This window comes from Anopheles aquasalis, chromosome 2 (assembly GCF_943734665.1).
Source record: "Anopheles aquasalis chromosome 2, idAnoAquaMG_Q_19, whole genome shotgun sequence".
Lineage (NCBI taxonomy): Eukaryota > Metazoa > Arthropoda > Insecta > Diptera > Culicidae > Anopheles > Anopheles aquasalis.
In genome coordinates this window covers 14,133,233-14,148,255 of record NC_064877.1, presented here as the reverse complement: position 1 = coordinate 14,148,255, position 15,023 = coordinate 14,133,233, and the positions used below count along the sequence as shown (strand labels likewise).

Below are 15,023 nucleotides of genomic sequence, written 5' to 3'. Positions count from 1 at the left end.
TATTAGTAAGACCCCTTAAGAGAGCAAAAGCGCTGTTTACTGTGTCTTGTGATGCCATTTGTGTAAGATATGCTATTCCCAATTCCTTATGATTGGATGGCCATGACTTGAAATATGACAAGGTTTTAGTTTGTAATCATAAATTGATTCACATGCTCCCTCCTTTGATTTAACCACACCTTGGGCGAGTATACTGCCACGACCTGCCTTTTCATCGACTACTTGATCGATTGCGCTACTAAAACGACAGAAATTATGCTCTGCAACTAACAGCATACTGCTCAGGCGTTAAACCAGACCGGCCCTTGGTTGGAACGCAAAAAATCAACAGATTACTTCCGCACGATAAGCCGCACGTTATCGCGGCTCGGCGTTTAACAAACGCATTGAGCTGTGACATCATCATCAGGAGCCGGCGATGCAGTGGTTAGGGGTGGTTATTGTCCATGAAAAAAGCAAAGCTCTTTACAACGCATCAACGCAAAGCGCGTAACGAGCGAAGCAAGCCGCGAACCACGTACCCGGTGGCTGAGATGATGTGGGAAAATGATCAGACTGCCCGGACAGGACTTATCAGTCTATTCGCGACAAAACAAAAAAGGAGGACCAGACACCGAATCTAAACAACCGAGCAACTGGACCGGGGACCGGGGCGAACGTATAGATTACATGCCGTACACATGTCACTGCGCTTCACTGCGAGCGTTAAATTGGTAATCGCTAAATGGCGCACGGTGGCAGAGAGACAGTGAGATGCTGACAAGTCCAGCTCAGTCAACAGCTTGTACGCTTTGAAGTTGGACGGCACTGGTGGTCTGCTCCAACCGGCTAGGGTCTAGCCAACCGAATGGATTACCGTTTATTATCTGCGCACCGTCAAGTGTTATAGCATAGTGTGGCCAGTCCTTCCGGCGGATCGGATTCCAGGCGGTTGCTCGTGAGGATATATAAAAAGTGGTCACTATTGGCGTCAGATGGGACAACACTTAAAGCCGACGGAATGTGCACAAATCAGGGGCCAACTATCGAGATGCACCTAGTGGCGCAGTGCATCAGTGTACAGTGAACGCTTACGACCCACCGAAAGGTAGCTGCACCGTGACGGAGTGGACTGTTGCGTTACACATGGCCGTGATACCCGTACACTAGCGTCTTAGTCAGTGTTAGAACAACCAATTCTCACCTCGCTTGGCTTGAGCGCATTTAGCAGCAGCATCAGCATCTTGCAATCGATCAGTGTCAAAACAAAATGTGGCTCACTAGCATTGCACTTTTTCGCTCCTGTCGCCAGTATCTTGCCGCTATTTTGGGTGAGTTCCGGCAGGGGGGCCCATTCTTTGGCCAAGTTATCGGTGTGTCCTCACAAGTGTCGCTCAACTCAATCTTTGACATCCGTTGTTGTTTTATTTTTTGATCAGCCAACCTATCAGTGACCTGCACGGGATGTGCGATGGCATGGACATCACCGGTGGAATCGAAGCTGCGCAATCTGCAAACGTCACCGCTGGCAGCCGTACCGACGGATGCGCAACTTGCCTGGATCGGGTCCATACTGGCCCTTGGATCGTTGGCTGGTAAGCTTGAATCGGATCGGGATAAACGGGGTGCCACTTGCGTGAAGCTTGATGTTCAACTCGCCCAACAGGACCTCCGGTAGCTGGCTTTGTGGCGCATCGGTATGGACGCAAGATGGCCCTGCTGGCCAGTGGTGCACTGTTTATCGTATCCTACATCCTGTTCTTGACCGCGGGCACCGTGGCGCAGATTCTGGTTGGACGGTTCCTGCAAGGTTGCGGCATTGGATTCGCGTTGGCCATTACTCCGCTGTACGTGTGCGAGATTGCCACTTCGAACCGGCGTGGAATGTTGGGCTCTTTGGTGCAGCTGTGCATGACCGCCGGTATGCTGTACGTGTACGGCACTGGACCGTACGTTAGTTATGCTGCCATGCAGTACATTATGTTGGCCATTCCGGTACTGTACTGTCTGGCGTTCAGTGCGATGCCGGAGACGCCACACTTTTACGTCGCGAAAGGATGCTACGCTGATGCGTCCCGATCGCTTGAGTTTCTGCGCGGTGAACCGATCGAGGATCTGGAGGAGGAGTTTGGTTCTATTCAGCAATCGGTTGAGGAATCGATCCGGGATCGGGCCAGCTTACGTGATCTGTTCCGGGGTCATGCGAACGTTCGAGCTTTGTTCATTTGCACCAGTATCATCATCTTGCAGCAGCTATCTGGCATCAATCCGGTTCAGTTCTTTACGCAGACGATCTTCGAAAAGACGGGCACATCGGTACGGCCCGAGCTGGCCGTCATTATTATTGGGTGCGTGCAGGTGGTGGCCAGTTTGGTGACCGTGCTCACGCTGGACAAGCTTGGCCGTCGACCGTTCCTGCTAATGTCGGCTGGTGGTATGTGCTGTGCACTCGTTGCCCTCGGTACTTACTTCTATTTGGATCGCCATAGCTGGGCCTATCCTGCTGGTCTGCTCGATCGCCTCGCTTTCCTGCCGATCTTGTCGCTGGTCGTGTTTACGGCTTCGTTCTGTCTTGGTTTCGGTCCGGTTGCGTGGTTGTTGGTGGGCGAAATGTTTGCTCCGAATATTAAGCATCTGGCATCCTCGGTCGTCTCCAGCACCTGTTGGTGTGCATCCTTTTTCGTCCTGTTTTACTTCAGCACACTCGATGAGGCCCTTGGGACGCACTGGCTGTTCTGGATGTTTGCGATTTGTACGGCCGGAGGATTTGCCTTCACTTATCTGTTTGTGATTGAGACGAAGGGAATGTCGCTGCCGGAGATTCAAGCGAGGCTCAACGAAACAGCACCGGTCGTTAGTGATAAGGCTTAGAGTTAGAGTGCCGAGTAGTACCGGTGAAACCTTGGCGTTAAGCTCGTCAAACAAACACCGTGGCCCGTGAGTGGTTTTTAAGATGATTAGATTAAGATCCATTTATGGATGATAGCTGGTAGGTAGGTCTACTATCGGTCCATCGATGATGTTAGCGCTCTAGCAGGTTTCAAGAAAACATGAAACTCAATCTCAGCTCCATGAAAGCTGCCAACCAACAGATGGAACCAATGTGAAGCACTTCCAGTGATAGATGGTGCTTCTGCATTACTGATAGTCCATGTTCTTGCTGTAAAATTTGTTTAAAAATAAAATCCATACACGCTTTTTTTCTGTTCGAAACCACGCCCAATGTTTTGTTCTTGCGTATCTCCCACGTTTCTTATCAACCAACGCAACTTATATTACTATTTTATACATTCGAAGGCAACGGCACTGCGGACGCTGACTTGGCGTTGAGTTCTGTACATTCCAAGGGGCGCTGATTGTTGTATCATCTGAACGGTAGCATAACATGAAACAAACACAACTCATTTATTTGCATCGCATTTCAAATGAAGGTTCTTTTTCGAGATAAAAGTTGTACCGGGTACACAGAGAGGTCACAAGAGCCACTGATTAATTGCCCAAATTCACCGTCACTGATTGATTTGCAAATTATCAAAACGTTTTATTTTTTGAGTTATGAATTACAGTCGAAGTATTATCAAAACCGTTCCTCTAGCAATGAAGCAATCGAGCGTTAATTTCTGTACGAAAATAATAGAAATGAAGTAAAGTAAATAGTAGCCAACGAAGTTATTTCTGGATTCCAGATTATGTTTAATCAAATAAGACAACATTAATTGGTAACATAACTACCAATCCATCAATTCAAAATACGGGCTCTCATTCCATCAACTGTTCCATCGTTGCTCTAAGCTCTTAAATACTTCCCTGGTCCTAGAGAGCCACGTGAGCACTAATGTGTTGAAAGTCCAGACCTGTTTCATCAGCCGATAAGTCGAAAATAACCGTAAAAGTATGAATCTCTTTTGTTTTGCCTTAACATCGTCCTTAAAAGAAGCTCTTGACAATTCCTAACATTTTGTCTCAACGCTCTCTCAAATAGCGAGCCACCAAGCGATAACAACAATGCTCCACATGCACGCACAATAACGAGTTTGATCATTCCAACCCACTGTTCGGGAAGGCACGGAAAGTAAATTTCGATAACTCACTAGATGCGTGAAAACCCATGATTTGCGAGACTCTCGTTGGCCTGTTCTACGCGAATGTCGTATGCACACAGTGCCTTGGCCAATGCTAACTCTCGGGTGGAGAACTCTCGGCACGGCAGCTGCTGCAACATGTACATGTGACTCAATTTCCTTATATTTGAACTATACCGGGTGATAACATTCGACGTTCGCCTTTTTTTCCCCCAGCCGAACGGAACATTCTGGTCCTTTGCTCAAGTGGTTCCAGTTTGCCGGTTAGTTGCCCTCAGTTGCAAACGACCGTCGGTGCCGGGATGAAGTCCCTAACCGAACGATACTGTGAGCTATTGGCAGGAGCCACTGGTAAGTATCCTGGAACGGGACCGGTCTTTCGATCACAAGAACCTCCTGTTGGATCGTTTCCCCTTCCAGCGAGCTTCGCTACCGCCTCCCTTGGCTGTAGTATCGCGTGGCCAACGTCCGTGTTGCCGAAGCTGACCTCACCATCACCAAAGGACAATCCCCTCGGTGCAACACTCCTTCATCACGATGCTCGAATGTGGATCGATACGGCACCGGCAATCGGTGGTATCGTTGGACCGCTGGTGGCATGCTGGATGGCAGATCGGAAGGGTCGCCGTATAGCGCTCCTCTTCAGCACCGCGCTGTACGTGGTCAGCTGGATGTTGTTTCTGCTCGTCGCCTCCGTAGAGCAGCTGATCGTTGCCCGGGCAACGTGTGGTTTTGCCAACGGATACGTACTCCTGGCAGCGACGCTCTACATCGCCGAAATCGCTAGTGACCGGTATCGGGATATGCTCGGTTGCTTTTTACAGATCGGCACCACCTTCGGTATCCTGTACGTGTACTGCCTTGGACCGTATGTTAACTTCCAAATCGTCCACGCTCTCTGCTGTGCCCAATCGATACTGTTCTGTGTGCTGTTCGTTTACATGCCCGAAACACCGGCTTACCTAATATCCCGAGGACGGTACCGGCAGGCGATCGAGTCGCTGTTGTTCCTGCGCGGTAGTAACCATGACAGTGAGGTGCGCGATGAGCTCGACGAGCTGGTACGCTACACCGTAAGGCCATCCTGTAAAACATCCTACTACTACCAAGACAGCGTGCTGCAGCGAGTGACCAAGCAACTGCTGATGCTCTTCACTGATCGTACCAACGGAAAAGCGTTACTGATCAGCCTGGGACTGGTGGTGTGTCAACAGTGGACGTACATCGACGGTATCCTGGGCAGCTGTACGCAATTCTTCGCCAAAGCGACCACAACGATTAGACCCGAGCATGCCACCATCATCCTCGGTGGGGTACAGTTCTTCTTCAGCTGCCTGTCTCCGCTCATTCTTGGTCGCTTCGCTCGACGTTCGATTCTGATGTTTGCCGCGATCGGGATGGCCTTGGCGTTCGTGACGCTTGCCATCTACTTTCAGCTGAGAAAGGCCGGTGTGTTGCCACACGATACGCTTAGCTTCCATTGGATACCGTTGATCGCTGCGCTTGCCTTTGTGGCGCTCTACAACGGGGGGTTTGGCCCCGCGGCATGGGCACTTGTGATGGAGCTGTTCGCTCATCAAGTGAAACCATTGGGTCTTTCGTTTAGCGTCTCCTGTTTGCTGCTCTGTGACTTTGTCGTTCTTCGGTTGTTCTCGTTTGTGACCGATTCCGTGGGGCTGGAGTGGGCCTTCTGGATGCTGGCCGTCGCCTGTACGCTGGCATTCGGATTCTCCTGCTTGTGCGTGATCGAGACACGGGGTCTTACGTTGTGCGTCATTCAGGAGCGCTTGGGTGGCACGAACAAAGTGCTCTCTACCAGATAGCTCCTCTCGTATCACAGGATAGAAGTAATACGCACTTGAGTTATGGTTACGCACAAGCTTCCAAACAGAAAGAACGCGTGAGAAAGAGACATAAATGCAGAGAGAGAGAGAGGGGGGGAGAGATAGGAGCACTGGAGGTAAGGTTGTTTTGCCTGGCATGCCGCGAGTAACATAACATTCCATAGGCGCACCAGCATACTCCATCCGCGATGAGATAATGCGGAACGTGAGGCTCTGCCCATCAACCGGGAATTCGTTGGGGGGTTCCTTACGATGCTCGGCACGGTGGACGGTGGACACAGCGAGATGTTATGCAAGATTGCAATGATTAGCAAGGCTGGTGTTGCGTACAGTTGGCAGGCAGAAGGTGACGACAGCAGTAACGGTGGCGACGAACTGATAAGAAAGAAAGCAAAACCACGCGCACCCTGTCTACCACTCATCACCTTGCCCGGGGTCACTAGTGTAGCGTGAAGTTAGAGCACACACAGTTCACCGAGTAAACGATTAATCATCGTACACAGCAATGCGCGTGGTAGTGCATTTGTTTAACAAACATTCGCCGTTGCTTTCCGTGATAACGACAAAAAGTTGCGCGCGTAAAGAGATGCATGTGGTAGCAGGAGATGGTGGAATTGTGCTGACCCAAAGGTATGACCGGTGGGTTAATTGGTGTTAATTAGCTACGAGGATTCTGGCCAATAGGCGGTTAGTGTTTTGAGGGGAATTTTAATGGCAATCCATATTCAATGCCCAACCAGTTTGCTTAACATATTTTGAGCAGTTTTTGGAGCAATTAAAATAAGTTTTAATGCTCAGCTAATTGCGTTTTATCACCAAAAACGTCTTGTTTTATCGTCTTGACGTCTTGTTTCATCTATTGCTGATGCTATTATGATTTTAAAAACGAAAAATTCCTAAAGTACCAAAAAAATTGTTTAAATTTGAGTTAAAAAAAGCGTCTTCAGATGCAATAAGAGACTTAGCCCTTATGGTGTTAAAGAAGCAACAAAATAAATTACGTATACTTGGTAAAATGTACGGTTGCAACGCGAGAAAGAATAAAGGGCATTTTTATAGTCTAAATTCATTCTTTGTATTGTTGCACAAACTCTTATATAATTTTAGTTAGTCGGATAATAAATAATGAATAAAGAATAATGTGAAAGGTTCTTCTCGTTATACTTAACTGATTTGCAACAGTCAACGACTGCCCCTTCAATCAAACAACTGCTCGAATGTACCATTAATTCTAATTTAAGGAGAAGGAGTATCAATTGACGTGCGTCCATTCCTTTCGATTGCATCACTTGCACATGTATGGATCGGACATTTCATGGTATAAATGCTATAGGGCGGGGAAGTGGGAATGCAGAACGCCGCGGTGTTGCCAGTTACTAGTCTCCATCTTTGTGTTTCGCTCATCTTGATCCCTTTGGTGGTGCAGACGCCGTTAGAATAACTAAAACCAACCGACACACTGCACCCACCGCCAGACTGGACTGTACGATTAACCTGCTCCGCTCCGAACGATGAGTTGGCGGTCGGACCGGAAGTAGGCCGTCTGGAGATGCGCCACACTGGTACAGGCTGCGGTCTATATGCAGACGACGCTCGTGCCGTGGCGTGCGTGCACTCGAGATGGAGCGTGAACTGCGGTAGAAGCTAAATAAAGAAACGCGCAAAAGTGCACTCTCGCGATGATGGATCGCATTGCTTTGGGGCTGGATTACGTTTGTTGTCGGAAAGGATTAACATGCCAGTTAGTGTTGTGGCTCTCGCTGGTTCTCAGATGCAAAAGAGAGGATAGTAATCGACTATAACAGGTTAAATGACAACATTTTGGAAACACTTCATTGTTGGTAGTGATTATAACAAGCCACAATGCTATACCTCACCTCTGCACAATGTATTAGGTTGTCGATCAAACTCCCGCTCCTCTTAATCTCCCAACAGATAAATGGTCCGCTGGTCTGCGCTGCATCAAACAAACTCTTCAGATCAAGTGCCCCCGAAAAAGGTTTGGCCATTTTGCTGACTTTGAGTCACTCTTGTATGCTCCCATTGGTCAGCACTTGTCTGGTTCCTGGAATTGGCTTCCAGTTTCATAAATTTCCCCGGCCCTCCCTACCGCGGTAGCGATAAGATCTGCTCACTACACTCGAGCCCCATAGTATCGCTTGGCAGGGGGAACAAAGCCCATGATTCCAGCTTGGACCCCAAACCAGCACCCTAAACGGGGTCATTGAATTACCGGTGGTAGCGGTCATGTCAGGCGGTGGGTAAACATTCATGACTCACCGGGTCAACCAGAGACGTGGCACGTGAATCAAATCACTCAACATTATGCTGCCCAGTCGTGGGGGGATGGCCAATTTGTTTGGGAAATCCTTCGGTCGAACGTCAAATACCGTCACTCTCTGGTCTCCCGCTATCGATTAGTCGTCTGTGTCGGCGGAATTTCTCGCGCCTTTCTGCGTCACTCTCTTGCTTTGCGTGAGTATAGTGCTCGCGAGTTCATCGCATAGCGAGAGGCACGGAGCACGTGCTGCTGCTGCCCATGATAAACTCAAGGCATCGCCAAGCGCCAAGCTGCCGTCTTTTTGCATTCGCTACGACTCCGCATATCTTACAGCGACGCGACGGCATTCACTCGCTGGCCGTCCGACTCGCTGGTCGACTCCTTGCGTTGCGCTTGGAGTTGTGAAACATCGAAGACGAAGGAGTAGATCTCGCGGTATGGCGACAGCGTGGTGCTAAGGTGGTTCCGAAATCCTTCCAAAGTGACCGTGAAAGTGTTGACAAATTGAAAGATCGTGCCACTGTTGCAAAGCAAATTTGAGCGTTTATTGTGATAATTATTGTGGCATCGCTAGTTCAAGATCACGATCGTGATACGCTTAGCGGACATCGCAGTGCAATTTCGTGACATTCCGGTGGCTTCCTGCCAATTGAACGCTTCCGCCAGATCAAAATCAAACACTAAAAACACAGCGTTAGACAACTTGTTACCGAGCTTGGTTCTTCATTCGTTCGGCGCATAACTTGTCGTGCCGTCGTGCAAAACGGAATTCCAACACTGGCCAAAGTGCGTACGTGATTTTGGATCCATCCGAGAGTGTTTTCGGTAGTGCCTTACCGCGTGGCGGAGGCCGTATCTCGCATCCGCAAAAACACCACGCGTTGATGCGCCGATAGCTGGCTGCGGTGCTGGCTGGCTGTTATGCAAACAACGCACCACAAACAACGAGCAATGCAACGATCGTCCAGGAGTGTCCTGCTGGCTGTTAGGCAGCTGGTGCCGCTGTTGTTAGTGGTGCTGCTCGTCCCGTACCAACCTGTGATAGTAGTGACGGCTGTGATAAACACGCAACGAACGGTCGAGCTTCGATCGCTGGAAGCCGGAAATGGTGACAATCCTCTCGGCACGATCGACGGTAGGTTGAAGCGTGAACTGCTGTTAATTAGGTTATGTGTTTTTTTTATTTCGGAGGCCCTCTTGCATTTCAACAAACATCTCGTCATGAAATACGTCACCTGCTGCTGTCCGATTAAGGTTATCTGGTAGCTGATAAAGGTTATCTAAAGGTGGATCGGGGGGTTTCGGTTGATTGCAAGTTCCATTTAACATCTTGCAGTCGTTGCGTTCGGTATGATCTCACTCTAAGATGAAGAGAGGAGAGCTCGCACTGACTGCTGCTGATTCATCAACGCAAACTAACTTGAAAAATGATCTTCAAGATCGTGTCAATCGGTCGTACGAACGGAGCGGAATCATCTGGCGAATCTGGGGAATCGCAAAAAACCATCGTGTTCCCGAGCAACTCCGAGCAGCACGAGACGATCCCCGTAACAGACAAGCGTTAATGTCCACTGCTTGCCATGCTGCTGCAAACAAAACTCCTCGCGCGGAATGTCGTCGGAAGTGTAAACGCGCGGCACACAACGGCTTACGATGATTCACCAAAGATTCCGGTTTTCTTTCTCTCTCTCTCTCTCGCTCTGCCTGTCCGCCACACCTCCCCCAGTATCGTAGCGCGGGGATTATGTGCAGCACGCGGTATGATTCATTCATATTCTCACGTATTTTTGCTTCCGTTCGTTCCCTTTCATCGTCGGATCGCGCTTCCATCGGTTTTGTGGTTTGATGTCCGCGATGAACACTCGCTTTCTTGCGACGGGGAGTAGTATGAGGCCGAGCGATGAGCCTCGACATTGGCCTCGGCCCATTCGGTGGCAGGATGTGGCAATCGGGCGTAAAATGAATGTCGAGGTTCACGCCACCGGCGCGCCGTGCCTCGCTGGCGTTGGCTCGTGCCTCGTGATGGAGCCTAATGGCCGGACCTGTTGCTGGCTCCACTTGACTCGACTGACCCGGTGCAATTACGCGAATCGTTCAACCGTTTGTGTTTGCAGACGCGGTCGCCCCTTTTGAGAGAGCTCCACTTTGGATAGTTCCGCAAAAAAGAATCGCCTTGATCCCCTTCTGCTTGCTTTCGGTAACTGACATTTGTCGTTCTCTGCTCTCTCTCTCTCCACACCCCGCAGGCTTGCACGGGAATGATAACTTCGAGCTGTTGGGCGAGATACGGCCGACCATGCACTGTCATCGCACGAAACGCGAGCTGCCATCGTCGGTGGCAGTGACGTCTTCCGGCAGTGAGAGCGACACCGACAACCCTGCCATCGGTCGGCGGCGCCAGCATCACCGTGATCGTCTGCTCATCCGGTACGGCATGGACGGTGCCACGATGACGCTCGATCTACGGTTGAGCGAAAACATCATCGCTCAGCGCTACAAGCTCGTACGGCAATCGCCGGAAGGCGACGATGTCGTGATAAACGACGATCAGAACGTGGAACTCTGTCAGTACGGTGGCACGGTCCCTGAGATGCCCGGCTCCCGGGTTGCTCTCTCCACCTGCGACGGTAAGATCGAGGGTGTGATCTACGCCACGAACGATACCTACCTCATCCAGTACAACAACGCAACGCATCTGCTGTACCGCCGACAACGACGCAGTGCCCATCCTGCGGCACTAGAGGATATGGAAAACATTCCACCACGCCATCCATCGACCACGGCAACGGGGAAAGAGAAGTTCTCCTTCAGTACCGGCTACCGGGAGAACTCTGAGTCTCTGTTCGTCGAACTGGCCATGGTTGTGGACCGCAGTACGTTCCTGAAGTTTAGCTCCAACGAACAACGGATCCACCGTCACTGCCTCTCCGTGGTGAACGTTCTCAACGAACTGTACCGTCCACTAAACATCTACATAGTGCTGATCGGTGTGGAGGTCTGGAACCAACGCGATCGCATCGAATTGACGCGCGATTCCAAGCAAACGCTCGCCAACTTCCTGGCGTACCGGCGTGATACTCTACTACGCACGATGCCGAACGATAATGCACAGCTACTGACGGCTTTTCGGTTCCCAAACAACGTGGTCGGTAAGGCGGAACTCGGTTCGATGTGTTCTTCAACTGGTTCCGGTGGAATCGCGGTGGTGGAACACTTTACCGTAGCACCACTAGCGACGACGATCGCGCACGAGCTGGGTCACAATTTTAACATTGATCATGACACGGAAGAAGAGTGTGGTGGGGAGGCAGCCTGTCCCGGCCCGGGACCATGCATCATGGCACCGAAACTGCTCGATTCCGGCGATGTACCGAGCGTTTGGAGTAAGTGTAGCTTGGCGGATCTAAAGGAATCCCTGGAGCACGGTCTCGGTGCCTGTCTCCGCAATAAACCCATCCGTCAGCTGGTCCGTGCAGAGTGTGGCAATGGATTGTTGGAACCGGGGGAACAGTGTGACTGTGGAAGGCCCGATCGGTGTGACAATACGTGCTGCGATCCTTCTACGTGTCGGTTGCGTGGCAACGCTACCTGTGCGACTGGCGCTTGCTGCGATTTGGGCACTTGTCAACCTCGAATGGCCGGTACCGAGTGTCGCCGAGCGGGCGGTGAGTGTGATCTGGCCGAGTATTGCGATGGGCAGAGTGAACTGTGTCCGGCCGATGTTTTTGTACGGGATACGAGTCCGTGTGCCGGTGGCCGGGCGTACTGTTACCGCGGACAGTGCAATTCACGCGATCACCAATGTCAGCTGCTGTGGGGTCCAACGGGCAAGTCTGGGCCGGACGAATGCTATCAGGCCAACACCAATGGAACAGTGTTTGGTAACTGTGGTACGGAGCTGTTGGCGAATCGATCTGTGGCGTGCCCGGGGCAAGATGTACAGTGTGGACTGTTGCACTGTACGCACCAGAACGAGAAGCTCGAGTATGGGAAGGAAGCGTACGCCCAAAGGACGACCACACGGTACGCTTCTTGGGGACCGCGTGGCATCAAGCGGCATGTTACCTGCAATACGGCGATCATCGATTTTGGTCCGGATGTGCGTAATCCCGGGTTGGTGCCGGATGGTGCCGAGTGTGGTAAGGGCAAGATGTGTCATGGACAGCGCTGCGTCGCCATTAGTGCACTGAGGGAGCTGGACATCGGTGAGGAATGCCCGGGTGGTTGTGGTGGACATGGGGTGTGCAATAGTGAAGGTCACTGTCATTGTGATCCTGGCTTCGCACCGCCATTCTGTGATAAACCGGGCGCTGGTGGCTCGATCGACAGTGGACCGATCGGTAGGACACCAACCGTGTCCCATGAGACGCTTGTCCAGGGGCTCATCATCGGCGGTACGCTCGGGGGAATGCTGATCGTCAGTGTGTTGGTGTTTGTCCTCGCACGTAACTTCCTGATGGCACAGGTACGGCTCGCGTTGAAGCGATTCCGAGAGCGCAAATATGGTCACATCGTACCGCCGGCATCCCCGACTGGTCTGTCAGCGCCGCCCCTATTCCCGACAACGAAAGCTGGACGATTGGCACCACCACCACCTCCTCCACCACCTCCACCGCCACCAGCGACGGCCTTACTGCTAGTGGCAGCATCATCCACCGTGACGTCACCGACGACTGACCCTCAAACCCCGTCACAATCCTTCATCAACGTCAACATCAGCAAGAACGGAAAGATCACGATCGAAAACAAGCGCATCAACTCCCCATTCCTCCACCAACAACCTGTCCTCGATACGCACGAAGCATTCCGGATGAAGCTACAGGAACGATCGTACAGTATCGAGAGTAACGTATCCTCGGAGCGGCCATTTGTCACCGCGGAACTACACTCCAGTACGCCCGATGTGGCCAACTCTCCAACAACCGAGCAACCGGGCTACGGGACCGTGCTCCACCAACTGAAGCAAACGGATCGCATCAACACTTTCCACAGTAATCGCTCCAAGAGCGACGAACGACCGACCGGTGCCCGGCAACTGCCCAAGTTGCCACGCCAGCAAACGTTCGGTGATTTCGATACGATCGAACGGCTTCCGGAGGAGGACGGGCCCAAGAAGGGACCACTGCCAACCAAACCGATCGCAATACCACGACCATCACCCCGGGTGGCTGTTAGTCCGGGGAACGCAAACCGATTACTACCGACCGTACCGACCGGTGCAGTTTCCAGTCGCCCCGTCATGGGCACAAATGTGGCTGCACTGAAGGCAAAGCTGAATCTCGCCGAAATAGCCACAAAACGATGATCTTGCCGCGCGGGGAGGCCATGGGATGGCATATAGCTGCGCATCCCGGAAACTTACTCCATGGTGTAGTCTGGGTGTTTTTCACCCCTCGAAAGCGTGAACCTACGTCCTCGTTATACTCAGCGATAGTGTTTGACGGATAGGAGATACACCGGAAACGGCCGTACAAAGCAGTATTTCAAAGAGGGGCTGCCTCAGGGTCAAACGTATTATTTGCACCGCGTAGCCTTTCGGTACTTATTAGACTGTTTTTTTAGGGCAAATGCAATTTATAGCTGTAAGGTTTAGAAGCGCACCGTGGCCGCATGCATGCTGTCGTAGCGGGGATGAAAAATATAGCATGAATTTCTAGTCTTTACACATTAAACATTCGCGTTTTTTGGTTTTTTTGCTTTAAATGCGATTTTATGATGACAATGGAGAGTGACTAAAGTGGGTAAGATTGTTTATACTGTTTATACTCATCGAGTTCTTCAAAAAAGGAGTATCTTTAACTGCAGAAATGGCGCCTTTTAACATTCGAAAAATCGCAAACGACAATATCCTGATCCTCTGGTCTCGCAATCGAATCCGAAAGTTTTATTACATGTTTCAAATTATTCTCCAATTTTGTGTCCACAATTTTAGAAGAAATTAATTTCGTGATTCGTGTCTCGATCCTTTTTGATGGAAAGATCATTTTTCTAATGAAATCGTTATTTATGAAAACAAATAAGTTTTATGATTCTTGTTGGCAATCCGCTTCTAATGCAGGAAAAGAAACAAAAAAATCCGTTCTTTTCTGTGTTTGGGATCAGCATTCATTCCAATTAATGGAGGCGCCACATTCCGGATGTTTTTCTTGCATTGTCACCAATCCTATGGGAATTTTACTACCACTACTGGTGTGCCTTTGCACCACCACCTTTTGAAAAAGCCATTTTTTAGACGATTTATGCTGCGTTTTTTCCACGAAATAATATCCATGAGTAATCACGATTGTAATGAAAACTGCAGTTGCTTACTACAAAAAAGCTTTTAATGATTGACGATTTCTGTTAAGACAATGAATTGTTTCTCTTCTATGTACGAACGGGTAAGTAGTAGCTTTACGATGAATGGCTGATGAGAGTAATTAACATGTGGTGCAATATCATCAGCGAGTCATCTTTTTCCTAAGAATTTAAAACAATCGCCATTGTCCCTCACTGCCTCTAACTAAGAGAAGAATGACAGTTCTTGACTCTGCCTTATCTGCAGCACGACGAATAAATATGAGAAATGTTCGCCGACCGTCTAGTGCATCACAATTGTAACGATTTGTACAAACAAACTTTAAAAATTAATTAAAGTCTACGTCAAACGTCAAGATAAACATAAACTGAATAGTAAGATACGCTAGATACGACAGCGTAAAATCCCTGCTGTAAGCTGCCCTGAACCTTCACCTAATTACAGTAAAAAGGACGATGTCAATGCCCTGATGCATATGCAATCGAAGAACTTCACAAGACGGGCACTGCTAACTCCGAACAGTAGCCGACAGGATTCAC

General features: G+C 50.1%; 3 protein-coding genes across 3 annotated transcripts; all 3 read left to right on the top strand.

Annotated features, from left to right (window-relative positions):
- Positions 1 to 719: 719 nt before the first annotated feature.
- Positions 720 to 3,192, top strand: LOC126572626 (facilitated trehalose transporter Tret1-like). The gene is made up of 3 exons (XM_050232072.1): positions 720 to 1,310; positions 1,419 to 1,574; positions 1,646 to 3,192. The coding sequence occupies exons 1-3, from the start codon at positions 1,250 to 1,252 to the stop codon at positions 2,848 to 2,850; spliced, it is 1,422 nt and encodes a 473-aa protein (XP_050088029.1). The 5' UTR covers positions 720 to 1,249; the 3' UTR covers positions 2,851 to 3,192.
- Positions 3,193 to 4,350: 1,158 nt separating this feature from the next.
- LOC126572624 (facilitated trehalose transporter Tret1-like) lies at positions 4,351 to 6,926 on the top strand. Its single transcript, XM_050232069.1, has 2 exons — positions 4,351 to 4,412; positions 4,482 to 6,926. Exons 1-2 carry the CDS (start codon positions 4,364 to 4,366, stop codon positions 5,882 to 5,884), a joined length of 1,452 nt encoding a protein of 483 aa, XP_050088026.1. The 5' UTR covers positions 4,351 to 4,363; the 3' UTR covers positions 5,885 to 6,926.
- Positions 6,927 to 8,654: 1,728 nt separating this feature from the next.
- Positions 8,655 to 13,845, top strand: LOC126572616 (disintegrin and metalloproteinase domain-containing protein 12-like). The gene is made up of 2 exons (XM_050232056.1): positions 8,655 to 9,321; positions 10,433 to 13,845. Exons 1-2 carry the CDS (start codon positions 9,108 to 9,110, stop codon positions 13,489 to 13,491), a joined length of 3,273 nt encoding a protein of 1,090 aa, XP_050088013.1. The 5' UTR covers positions 8,655 to 9,107; the 3' UTR covers positions 13,492 to 13,845.
- The last annotated feature ends 1,178 nt before the right edge of the window (positions 13,846 to 15,023 follow it).

Excerpts from the sequence above, each read along its gene's own strand:
- LOC126572624 (XM_050232069.1), top strand. The coding sequence starts at position 4,364 with ATGAAGTCCCTAACCGAACGATACTGTGAGCTATTGGCAGGAGCCACT. Across the intron at positions 4,413-4,481 it reads GCTATTGGCAGGAGCCACTG|CGAGCTTCGCTACCGCCTCC; the intron begins GTAAGTATCCTG and ends TTCCCCTTCCAG.
- LOC126572626 (XM_050232072.1), top strand. The coding sequence starts at position 1,250 with ATGTGGCTCACTAGCATTGCACTTTTTCGCTCCTGTCGCCAGTATCTT. Across the intron at positions 1,311-1,418 it reads GTATCTTGCCGCTATTTTGG|CCAACCTATCAGTGACCTGC; the intron begins GTGAGTTCCGGC and ends TTTTTTGATCAG. Across the intron at positions 1,575-1,645 it reads GGCCCTTGGATCGTTGGCTG|GACCTCCGGTAGCTGGCTTT; the intron begins GTAAGCTTGAAT and ends CTCGCCCAACAG.
- LOC126572616 (XM_050232056.1), top strand. The coding sequence starts at position 9,108 with ATGCAAACAACGCACCACAAACAACGAGCAATGCAACGATCGTCCAGG. Across the intron at positions 9,322-10,432 it reads TCCTCTCGGCACGATCGACG|GCTTGCACGGGAATGATAAC; the intron begins GTAGGTTGAAGC and ends CACACCCCGCAG.